Here is a 12,472-nt window from a genome sequence, read left to right as displayed (position 1 = left end):
TCAAGAACATCAATAATTCACAATGAAATTATCTATTGTTAATATATAAAAGTAGGTATATATTTGGCAAAATTTTAAAATTCATCAATCACTATTTAGTAAAATATTTTAAAAAAATTAAAACAAAAAATTTTTATTTATTATTATTTAATTGAAACATTAAGTACTAATTAAATGTAATAAACATACATTAAAAGTGTCATAATAATAATTATTATAAAAAATTTCAGTTACAAATATTCAAATTCTATAACTTATACATATTAAGACTCTTACTATTCTTCATTTTTTAATCTCTCATACTAATTGTCAAAAATTTCTTAAATTTAATTTAACATTTTTATATATTTTTCATTCTCATTCATTCATTTTTTTTAATTATTTACAAAAAAAAAAACGCAAAAAAAACAAAGTGTAGTAATTAATGTAAATTGAAAAATGAAAAAAAAATGAAAATGTAGTTTTATATAACTCTAATATAAATAATCTATGTCTTTAAAAAAAATTCAAAATCTATTTATAATATATTCTCTAAAATATTTTTAATATAACATTTATTAAAATCTATTTATAATATAAATAATCTACCTCTGTGCATTACGCGGGTTTCACTCTAGTTATAAATAATTTTTATACATTTAGATCTAATATTAGTTTATTATCTAATACTTTAAATATTTTTATTTAAATTATTTTTGACACTATACTTTCAAGGTCTTTAAATAAATACGTACAATTCTTTAAATAACACAATTCTTATATTTGAATTTTAGTTTTATACTCCAGTATTTTTTACTTAAATGAATTCTGAATATTTAAATTACACTCAAATAATATATTTAAATAAGCTAGATCAACAAAGTTTTTATAAAAATCTCAATAGGTATAAGACAAACAAATTCGTATTATTAAGCTAACATAATTAATCATCTGTTTTATATTATATAGTAAAAATTTATACTTGATTATACATTTTTTTCTAAATTATAATCAATCTTTAATTATTATTTGAATCTACTATTAAATACCTAACATATAATGAATACAAATTTTAAAAAATTATATAAAAAATATAATATCATACATCTAGATTTTTTTATTAATTATTTAATTAAATTAATTTAACGTAATAAATATTAATTATAACTACTATTATTATAAATTTTATTATTTAGTTTGATTAGACTTCATTCGTAAAAAAAGTTGAATATGTGGCATAGCACCATTATTCATATAAAAATAAAAACACGTATAATAAAATTTTTCAAAGCCCGCGGGTCCACCTTCTAGTTTGTCTATATAGTTCTCCATCATTACATACACTACACAGCTACAAATCAGGACTGAGGAGTGAAGCAGCATAATAATGGCAGAAGCAGGGAGTGAGAGCGTTTCCATTCCTCGCGTGAACCTTGGTTCCCAAGGCCTTCAAGTTAGCTTCTTTCATTCACTTAATCCATGTAATTATTTTCACCCCCGATTCCTTGAAATTGTCTATTTATATGTAGGTTTCAAAGTTGGGGTTTGGGTGTATGGGGCTCACTGGAGCTTACAACGATCCTCTCCCGGAACAAGAAGCCATATCAGTTATTAAGCATGCTTTCACTCAAGGCATCACTTTTTTCGATACTGCTGATGTCTATGGTTCTAATCATGCTAACGAACTCTTGCTCGCCAAGGTATTAACTATTCACTAATCGTCATCGTTACTTTTACAAATTGGTGAATTCTTGTAAGTATGGTTCTTCTGCTACTGCTGCAAATTAATAAAAGACATTTATGAATTTCCTTCTTGACCAGGCTTTGAAGCAATTGCCCAGGGACAAGATACAGCTAGCAACAAAATTTGGCATTTCAAAAACAACCTTCTCTGATAGGCAGATCAAGGGTACACCAGACTATGTGCGCTCATGTTGTGAAGCTAGCTTGAAACGTCTTGATGTTCAATACATTGATCTCTATTATCAACATAGAGTCGACACATCGGTGCCTATAGAGCAAACAGTAAGTAATGATACAGACTAATGAAAGAAATTACTTGATCTATTTATCTGCCTTATCTCGTTTGATACATTCTGATATCTGAATAACTTTGGTGTATGTAATAGATGGGTGAACTTAAGAAACTGGTTGAGGAAGGGAAAGTGAAGTATATAGGGCTATCTGAAGCCAGCCCTGATACTATAAGGAGAGCGCATGCTGTTCATCCTATTACAGCAGTTCAGTTAGAGTGGTCTCTTTGGACTCGAGACATCGAGGACGAAGTAATCCCTCTTTGCAGGTTAGTTTTGGTTGTTCTTCTAGAGTTTCTACTTAAAGAACATAGAGATTAGACATCAGCTACTTGAAACTATGTCTCTATGTGACTACACCTTTTTTTACCTTTTATCTTTGTGCTTGTTTTAATACAGGGAACTTGGCATTGGAATTGTGCCTTATAGCCCTCTTGGTCGTGGCTTTTTTGGCGGCAAGGGAGTTGTGGAAACTGTGCCTTCTGTTAGCACCTTGGTACCATATTTGATCACTATGCTTGATTTAGTTACATTGCATCAAATTTGTTATTAGGATTAATGAACAGCAAGGAATAATTCTTAATCCTGGAAGGATTATTGAACTAATTTGTGAGTTTAAATTAGACTGTCATCCATGTTCTTTCTTTAAGTCCAAGCTGGCCATCAAGAGTAAGAAGATCATTAGACTTGATTTTGCAACAAGAAACATGACAAACATGAATTCTGATCTGATTGTCTGATTGCTTGTTTTTTTTTTTTCCGTTTTAGAGTGGTCATCCCCGGTACCAAGCAGAGAACATAGAGAAGAACAAAAGGATATATGAGAAAATAGAAAGCCTTGCACAGAAGCATCGGTGCACTACTCCTCAGTTGGCATTAGCATGGGTACTCCAACAAGGCAATGATGTTGTGCCTATTCCTGGTATGATCAATTGTTTAATTTGGATACAAACTTGTTCTGGTGATAATAGTGCTGCTTAGCTTGGTTGAAAGTTTACAACAATTATGTTGATGGAGATAGGGTTTTACAGGAACTACTAAAATCAAGAACCTGGATCAAAACATAGGTGCCTTGTCGGTAAAACTTAGTGAGAACGACCTAAGGGAAATTTCAGAAGCAGTTCCGATTGATGATGTAGCAGGAGTTAGGCACTACGATGAAGGGCATGCTAAATTTTCTTGGAAGTCTGCTAACACACCTCCAAATGATTCAAGTGTCTCAACTTGAAGCACCTATGATAATAGGGAACACAAAATTATGAATAAATGGTAATTCTGCACCTACCAATGTATGATCCAGATGTATAATACCTTGTTTTACTGGAACATGTTTGAATGTGAGTTCCTTGAAAATATAGAAAGATATTAGTCCAAGTCTATTCTAGTTGATTGGCTGGGTATATACTACATGATGTCTCAGTTTTATGTGTAATACAGGTTTGTGTTGTAACAAAACTTATGTATAATAATAGGGCTTTCCTTTATTATCCATCCATGTACCTGCTAAAGTATTAATGAAATTATTAGAGTAGCATTTTAATTATTCTTATTTAAGGAATTATAAATCAACAATAAAGCGACACCACACACAATCCGTCATTCTTATTTACCGGGTTTTGACTTTTGAATGCTTGGTGACATTATCAGTGACGATTAAGGTCCAGATCTTTTGGTCAAGATTTCAAAACACAAAGTAGTATCCAATATATGTGGATACCAAAGTATTAACTTTGATAAATCTAAAAGAATCAGGCCTTGAAATACTTCCTTGATTGTTACTCTATCACATCTGTGTCTATGTCTACTACCATTTTTTCTTTCTTTTGGTTTTTCTTTCCTCCACGTCTCTGTATTTCTTTTTTTTTTTTTTTTTTCACGGTATTTTTCAGCCCGACAAGTTAAAGGCTAGTCCGTCGCAATACTGAATTCTATTTAAAGGTTTGTCGCTGGCCAATGAGTTGCTGCATACACAAAGCGGAATTCAAATTTCCGACACTTACTTAAACGGACTAGTGAGCTAACTATTAGACCAATTTATCTTAATTACGTCACTATAATTTTAAATGGCATCATTCTGTTTCTTGACTTTTTTCATCGGTAAGTGTTTTTTTTCCTTCTTTTTTCCTCTCTTGAAAGCGGAGTGCTAGGAGGCCAGATTTTATGATTTGTAGCAATCATTAGTGTTTTTAAATTTTAATATTGTGAAATTACATCTAACTAGTGTATGTTCCCGTACCTGCACAGGTAATACATAAAATTATATAAAAAATTTTTATTAAAATTTAAATGAAAAATATCTATTGTAATTACTATTATAAATATTTTACAACTTAAAAATATTAAAAATAATTAATATTTATTTTAATCAATTTGAATTGGTTGAATGGTCATCTCATTTGTCCGCTTAAGTAAGTATTTGGAGTTCGAATCTCGTCTTGTGTGTATAACAATCTATTAGTTACGGACAGATCCTTAATAAATAGAGCATCAATATGTGGTGGATTAGTCTTCAACTTGCCGAGTTAGAAAATCCGTAGAAAAAAATGTATTTGTCTTTAAAATAAAATAATTTTTTATTAATAGCAATACTTATGGACTTTTGTCTTTGTTGAAATTTACTTGGGACAATTTTATTTGTTGGTATCATATTCATTCTTAAAGTCAAAACAATATGATTAACATTGTTACTTGTTAAAACTTCACATTTTATGAAATAATTTTTAAATTTTCAAATTCATAAACTTATGTCATTACAAAAGTTATTAGATTGATTAATATTTCTTAATAACATGGTGTACCGAAACACCCTCGTTGAGTATTAGTTAGTGTAAAAAGAAACCAATAACAATTTTTGTTATTCAATATATAATTTATTCTATTGAAAAATAAATTAATATTTCCTAAACTTGTAAATTCATTCTCTTCTAATTTCTTACACAATTTTATTTGACAATATTTACCATTAAAAAAATAGTAAATAGCCATACTATCCTACAATATATATGATATACAAAGTAATTTTTTATCTTGAAATGAATTCTGGTTAGTGAAATAAAATTTAAAATATATTTTTTTATTTTCTTACTCAAATTTAAATTTAAATTTAGAATTGATTAACAACTCATCCTTTTTTAATTTCAATAAAAAAATAAATTAGTTAGATGCAAAATATTCAACATTTAATAATTTCAATCATTTAAATTATAATTACCAAAAATTGGGTTAAAAAATAATTATAAACTAAATAATCGATAATATATATATTATATTAGTATGTAAATAATAATATTTAATGTATTGATTATCTATTTTTTTTGACAGAATTAATGTATAATCTATTGAGAATTGATTTATTATCCAAAATTTTTTTCATAAACTTTATAATATATGGTAATACTGATCTTATTTTTTATTATTATTTAAGAAATTCTTCATAATTTTTTAATTATGTAATTAACTTAATTAATAATTTTTATTATTATTTTTATACTAAAAAAAATTAATTTATACTATTTACATATTTTTTTTACTACTAATAAATAAATAAGTATTTACGCTATTATACTTATTGTCTTAGATGATGACTTAAGTTACTTATTTTGTATGTTAAATAATATTTTGTATGTTAAATTTATTAAATATTAAGATAAAAAAATTGTTCAATAAATTATACAAATAGTCATTATAGAAAAGGAAAAAAAATTATATATCATATATAATAATCCTTGATATATATAGTGTCATGTATATATTAAAATTATCTATTTTAATTATGCAAATGATTATTGTTATTTTTACTATTTCGTTACATTAGAAAATAATATTTAAAACTAAAAAAAAAAGCCCCATTTCCATCCATCACTCCTATTTAAAAAAAAAAAGCCCCTGTTCCTTTTCCGTCATTGCAAGTTCCTGTTTAATTACCCCTTAAGAAACGCAGATCTTCTCGGATATCTACGAATATTCTTTGAAAAATTTTGAAAAAAATTAACACAAAAAAACATAATATAATAATCATAAAATAATCAATTCAATATAATTCAACATAATTTATAGCATATTCGTTATGAAAAATAACATTTCAAAAGGAGAAAACATAAAAACATATTCCAACATAATATATAACATAACATAATTTTTTGGAACGATATTGAGTAACGTAGTGACGAATTTGAGAGACAGAGAAAGTGAGTTAGAGAGAGGATCGAGGCTGAGAATGAGTTTGGAAGAAAAAGGAAAATTTCGAATTGGAGGCAGAAAGTAGGGTTACTAAATTCAAGAAATAAATTTATGTATATATAAATTAGGATAAATTAATAATTTTATATTTGCGTATATTTAATAAGTTTCTTGGGGTGGATACTTATGTTCATGTCCCTATTAGGGGTGGCAAACGGGAAAACCCGCCCTGTCTCGCCAAAAGTCCGCCATTTGGTGGGCTGGCCCGCCCTGCCCCACCTAATAAGGCAGTCCTGAATTTCTCTCCCGCCCCGCCTAATGGTAGGCTGGCGGGCTGTCCTTTTTTTATATATAAACTATTAAATATTAAACAATATATATAATTTCACAATAATTTCAATAAATTTATAATTTCTAAAAATATAAAAAATTATAATTTTTAAATTCACACATTAAAGTCTTTATAATTATAAATATGTAATAAACATAATTATAAACCAAATTCTTTGAAACAAAATAATAAAACCAACATTGTCTAAAGTAAAACAAATATTATCCAAAATATATAATTAAACATCTTCAAGTTTATAATCAATCAAACATAAAACATAATCTAAAATATAACTTAGAACATCTTCAATTATCATCTTCATCCTCTTGTAGATCAATAACATCATAGAAATTTGTAAAAAATTGACCCTGAGAAAATAAAAGTTTGGTCCAGCGGAGAAGTCTGCCCCGCCCTGCCAAAATCCATGCATTAAGCGGTGCAGGATAGGCGGGCTTTTTAAGTTTGGCGGTGTCAAATTTCCAACCCAACGCGCCTTTTTTGATGGGTTATGCGGGTCAGCCCGACGGGTTTAAGCTCGTTTGCTACCCCTAGTGCCCATCCATTTTTGCATGGCAGGTCGTGAGAATTTCACGAGTCCCCATCTAGTCTTAAAACGTGAGTAATCCCTGCAAATACCCACTTTGGTTGTTTTTGTGATCATCTTTATTGCTAACATTCATTGGTTCGTGACGTGGAGCTATTCTAACCACTTAATAAATTCTCAAATAATAAAAGTTTAGGTTATATCATTTTCATAAAGTCACATGTATCCTTGTTATAACAATATTAATAGAAGATAAATGGATAAACACTAAGTTATTGTTTGGATATAAGATGGAAAATAAAAGGAAAGAAAATGGAAAGAAAGAAAATGAGAGGAAAAAAATGAAAAGAAAATTATATTTTTTTGTGTTGTTTAGACGAAGAAAAATGAATGGAAAGAAAATAGAAAAAAAAATTTCTTTTGCTTGAATGGAAGGAAAAGTAAGAAAAGAAAAAACAGAGTAAAATTAGGGCAAATCTCAATAATAAGCCAAGAGTGAAAATAATTTACGTGAATAAGCCAAAACGAAAACTGTTTCATGAATTCACCAATGCACGTTTATATGTAGTTCGAACCAGCTTGTTTCGAACTTCATTTCTACATAATTCGAACCAGCTTGGTTCGAATTATACACAAACACACGCACACACTAATTCGAACCAGCTTGGTTCAAATTGCACACAAATACATGCACACACTAATTCGAACCAGCTTGGTTCGAATTACACACACAGTAATTCATAGTATAATTCGAATAATGCTGTTAAAAAATTAATAATTTAAAAATTAAAAAAATATATATTTTATTTCATACGTTAAAAAAAGATAACAAAATATTTAATTACGAGACTTCTTTAAAATATTAATGAGCTATCAATTCGAAAGAAGTCTCGTAATTAAATATTTTGTTAGCTTTTTTTTAACGTATGAAATAAAATATATATTTTTTTAATTTTTAAATTATTAATTTTTTTAATAATTTTTTTTAATAAATTATTAATTTTTTAACAGCATAATTCGAATTATACCATGAATTACTGTGTGTGTAATTCGAACCAAGCTGGTTCGAATTAGTGTGTGCGTGTGTAATTCGAACCAAGCTGGTTCGAATTATGTAGAAATGGAGTTCGAACCAAGCTGGTTCGAACTACATATAAACGTGCATTGGTGGATTCATGAAGCAGTTTTCGTTTTGGCTTATTTACGTAAATTATTTTCTCCCTTGGTTTATTTCTGTTCTCGTAATTAAATATTTTGTTAGCTTTTTTTTAACGTATGAAATAAAATATATATTTTTTTAATTTTTAAATTATTAATTTTTTTAATATTTTTTTAATAAATTATTAATTTTTTAACAGCATAATTCGAATTATACCATGAATTACTGTGTGTAATTCGAACCAAGCTGGTTCGAATTAGTGTGTGCGTGTGTTTGTGTGTAATTCGAACCAAGCTGGTTCGAATTATGTAGAAATGGAGTTCGAACCAAGCTGGTTCGAACTACATATAAACGTGCATTGGTGGATTCATGAAGCAGTTTTCGTTTTGGCTTATTTACGTAAATTATTTTCTCCCTTGGTTTATTTCTGTTTTTTGCCAGTAAAATTATATTAATATTTTTATATATTATATATAAATTATAATTCAAATGGTAACTCTATATTTTTACTCATGTTTACACTTATGCATCAGTTTTCTTCGCAACTTTGAAGAGAAAAAATTTACATGAGCTCTACATACACTTTTTTATTTTCCATTCAATTTCTTTGTTGATCCAAACAATAAAAAATTAATTTTTTTATCCATTTTTTTCTCCAGCATTTTATTTTTCTACAAATTCTTCTAATCCAAACAATGCATAAATAAGTCACATTTTTCATATATATATAACAATAACTAATATAACATATTAGGTTAATTTACGTTGATAAACCAAAGCTACCCGAAAATTACCTGAATCACACAAATTTAAAAACATTATCTAGTTGTCTCCATTTACATTTCTATATAAATCGAATTTAATGAATTCGAATTAGGGTAATAAGTAGTAAATCGAATCTATAGGATTCGAATTCCTTGACATTCTGATTCGAAAGTAAATTGAATTCAAAGAATTCGAATTATGTCATCCTCTGCTAAACCGAATCTATAAATTTTGATTTATATGGTCCATGCTAAATCGAAGCGATAAAGTTTGATTTATACTCACTTAGTAGCAATCCAGCTGATTGTAAATCGAACCTCCTTCATTTGATTTAGTATCATAGATAGCATCCAAGTAATTCGAATCTTATAGATTTGATTTACTACGGAAACACATGATTCGAACTTCATAAATTTGATTTATATAGATATGTAAATTGAGACATGCACGTAGCCTTTTTTACTTTGGGAGATATACGTAAAATTAGTTTGTAAATGGTTTATAAAGGTGATTTATCCCACATTTTATAACTTATGAAATCATAATATTTTGAGAAGTAATGTATAGACAACTTAAATGTTGATAAGTCTGAAAAATTTTAGAAAAAAATAAAAATATAAAAAAATTACATGTTGATTCATAAGATTTTTTTTTTTTAATTTGTCCATAGTCTATGATTAATAACTTTAAAATTATATATATTATTTATTTTATATATATTTTTTTATTTTATAAAGACTTATAATTTTGTTATCGGCGATGTTAGTGGTTATAAAGAAATTTTTACCTTTAAATAAATTCTAGAGAAATTAAAAATAAAATTTTGTTATGCCACATTTATTATTTTATTAGCTAGCTATTTTTTTATCTACTTTTCACTTTATCTACAAATATGTTAAGAACTAAACCTATGCTTCAACCTTTCAAAATCCCATATATTTTTGCCAAACACAACATTATTATGCCTTTTTTCTTTATAGAAACCATTGAATGGAAGAACCGTTGGTAAAAAGATGAGGTTCTCTTATAATATGTATGATTTTTTATGATAATAAAATAAAAATAAAAAGTATGAAATAATATTGTGTATATTTAAGTTAATTTTAATCTTTTTTAATAATCAGATTTATCACAACGTAACTAATAAACAATGACAGTTAATACGGATTGGATATGTTTTGAGTATGCTACATATTTTATGATTTTGTACGAAACAATATTAGTTTTAATTTATATATTTATTATTGGGTATTAATTAAAAATAAAAAGTATTTGTATTGTTAGCATTTTTTAAACTTTACTCAACTTTGACCATGATTAGACCTAAAAGATCACCTACCTCATTGGAAATAAATATAATCCAATCAATTTTTACCTGATAGTGCTATACATTCGCATAATCATAGGAGAATTAACTTTAGCAAGATAACAATATAGTATTTAGTTACTATATGAGTATTTTTATATATAGAATTATCAATCAATTATGTATGGTTTCTGATGAAAATAATATATTTAACATGAATATTGTTTGTTAGGTAAAAGATAACAGATTGACAAAGAAAATTAATTACAATGGGTATATTCATTTTAAAAAATATTTTCCTATGTAATATTACAAAAAATATCATGGTCACCCTGAATTACTACATGTTCAACTTTTATCGACAGCGGTAAAATGCCTAAATTGAGACATTTTCAGACTATAATATTTGTCAAACAAACGATTAATGAAACACTCATCCATACCTTCTCATTTTGAGTATATTTATACATAAAAAAAAGAGTTGAAATAACAAAAGCGATAAAAATGATAATTTTTATAATTTTATGTGGCTAATGAATAAATTTATTTTCCTAATGAATGTTAATTTTGTTGCCAAATTCTATGGTACCTTTAAAATTTTAGCATAATTGAGTCTAATTTTTACATTTTGAAATGAATTTACTCGAAAAACATTAATATGTAAATCACATTATTATTACAAAATTATTTTTTTAACATAATTAGTAGGTGCTTATTCGAACCATTAAATTTAGCTTCTAATGATATTAAAGTCAACCTATTTTATTATTTTGTGCCTTCAAAGAATTTACATGATTGACATAAAAATATAACAATTGAAACAAAATTTATTACAATGGGTATATTCATTTTAACAAATATTCTTCTATTTAATACTATAAAAAAATACATCGGCCATTTTGAAAAATTGAGATATATTCACCAAACAAACAATCAATCAATAAAACACTCATTCGTACTTTCTCATTTTGGGTACATTTATACATAAAAGAAATTATACATAAAGAAAAAAAAAGAAGAAAAGAAGAGTTGAAATAACAAGAGCCATAAAAATCACGATTCTTATAATTTTGTGTGGCCATCTATATACAGTAGATCAGATAACTATGATTATTTAACAAAATTAATTTGTATTTATTGCACTCAACTTGAATAAGTAAGAAATTATCTTATTTTAATTTAGTATTTAATTCACATAATTTGAATTCAGTTCAATATATATGATTTGATTTGATTTAATTATTAGTTAAAAATATTTCAGTTATTTATTTTTTTCATAGATTTATTATTTTAATGACTAATTAATTAATTAAATTAATTAATTAATACACATAATAAATTTGGTTTAATAAATTAAAAAATACTAATAGAATATTAAAATAAATAAATTAGAAAATACTACCAAATCAAATTGATATAAATTATAATAAATTATATGATATTTAAATATCTAATCAAATTAATTAGTTGATATAGTTAGTTTATCGTAATAATTTGTATTTAATGAGTTAAAAAAATAAATTAGAAAATACTCTCAAAAGCATGCCACGTCAGTTCCATCATTAAATACAGAAATCTGATTTTTATATAATAGAATAGATAGATAAAATTAATGATGTAAAATTACTCACTTTTCTTTTATTAGTTAAATGCTGGCCAAATTTTAATAAAAAATTTTCTCTTCTTGAAAATAAGAGTTTTTTCGTCGTCTAAATAGAGTATTTTATTAAAAAATATAAATCTTGTATTAATTAAATATATTGATAAAGTATTAAAAACAAAACCTTTCTATGTTTTTTTTATCTAGTGCACTAAGACATTCTTTAGTTAGTTTCCTAAAAATGTTTCAAGGTGTGATATCTATTGCTATTGTATGGTGAAATATATAACGTTGATAAACTAATTAAATTGTTAAAAATTTAAAAACACTTTAGAGATTAAGACATAAGTTCAAGCTGTCAGAGTATGAATATATATATTTTAAATTGGCCACACTAGTTCAAGAAGCGCATCTGGTGTAGTGGTATCATAGTACCCTCCCACGGTACTGACCGGGGTTCGATTCCCCGGATGCGCATTCTCAATTATTTTTTAACAATATAATTACACAAAGTACTCAAATTATGAAAGGATTGAAAGCAGTGGTAACACCTTAATATCTTAGGTTCACCAACCA

General features: G+C 26.5%; 1 protein-coding gene and 1 non-coding gene across 2 annotated transcripts; both read left to right on the top strand.

The window, feature by feature from the left end:
• Positions 1-1,254: 1,254 nt before the first annotated feature.
• LOC107645822 (putative aldo-keto reductase 1) lies at positions 1,255-3,503 on the top strand. The gene is made up of 7 exons (XM_016349944.3): positions 1,255-1,432; positions 1,509-1,679; positions 1,801-2,004; positions 2,109-2,281; positions 2,412-2,508; positions 2,781-2,934; positions 3,044-3,503. The coding sequence occupies exons 1-7, from the start codon at positions 1,367-1,369 to the stop codon at positions 3,238-3,240; spliced, it is 1,062 nt and encodes a 353-aa protein (XP_016205430.1). The 5' UTR covers positions 1,255-1,366; the 3' UTR covers positions 3,241-3,503.
• An 8,799-nt stretch (positions 3,504-12,302) lies between these two features.
• Positions 12,303-12,373, top strand: TRNAG-CCC (transfer RNA glycine (anticodon CCC)). Its single transcript has one exon. It is a non-coding gene; the product is annotated as a tRNA-Gly (tRNA).
• Positions 12,374-12,472: the final 99 nt, after the last annotated feature.

Source organism: Arachis ipaensis, chromosome B6 (assembly GCF_059453495.1).
Source record: "Arachis ipaensis isolate K30076 ecotype BB chromosome B6, ASM5945349v1, whole genome shotgun sequence".
Taxonomy (NCBI): domain Eukaryota; kingdom Viridiplantae; phylum Streptophyta; class Magnoliopsida; order Fabales; family Fabaceae; genus Arachis; species Arachis ipaensis.
This window is presented reverse-complemented; position numbering and strand designations above follow the sequence as displayed.

What these genes read in the sequence shown, in the direction of transcription:
- LOC107645822 (XM_016349944.3), top strand. Translation starts at nt 1,367, where the DNA reads ATGGCAGAAGCAGGGAGTGAGAGCGTTTCCATTCCTCGCGTGAACCTT. An exon ending in ACGAACTCTTGCTCGCCAAG is followed by an intron (nt 1,680 to 1,800) that starts GTATTAACTATT and finishes CTTCTTGACCAG; the next exon opens with GCTTTGAAGCAATTGCCCAG. An exon ending in TGCCTTCTGTTAGCACCTTG is followed by an intron (nt 2,509 to 2,780) that starts GTACCATATTTG and finishes TTTCCGTTTTAG; the next exon opens with AGTGGTCATCCCCGGTACCA.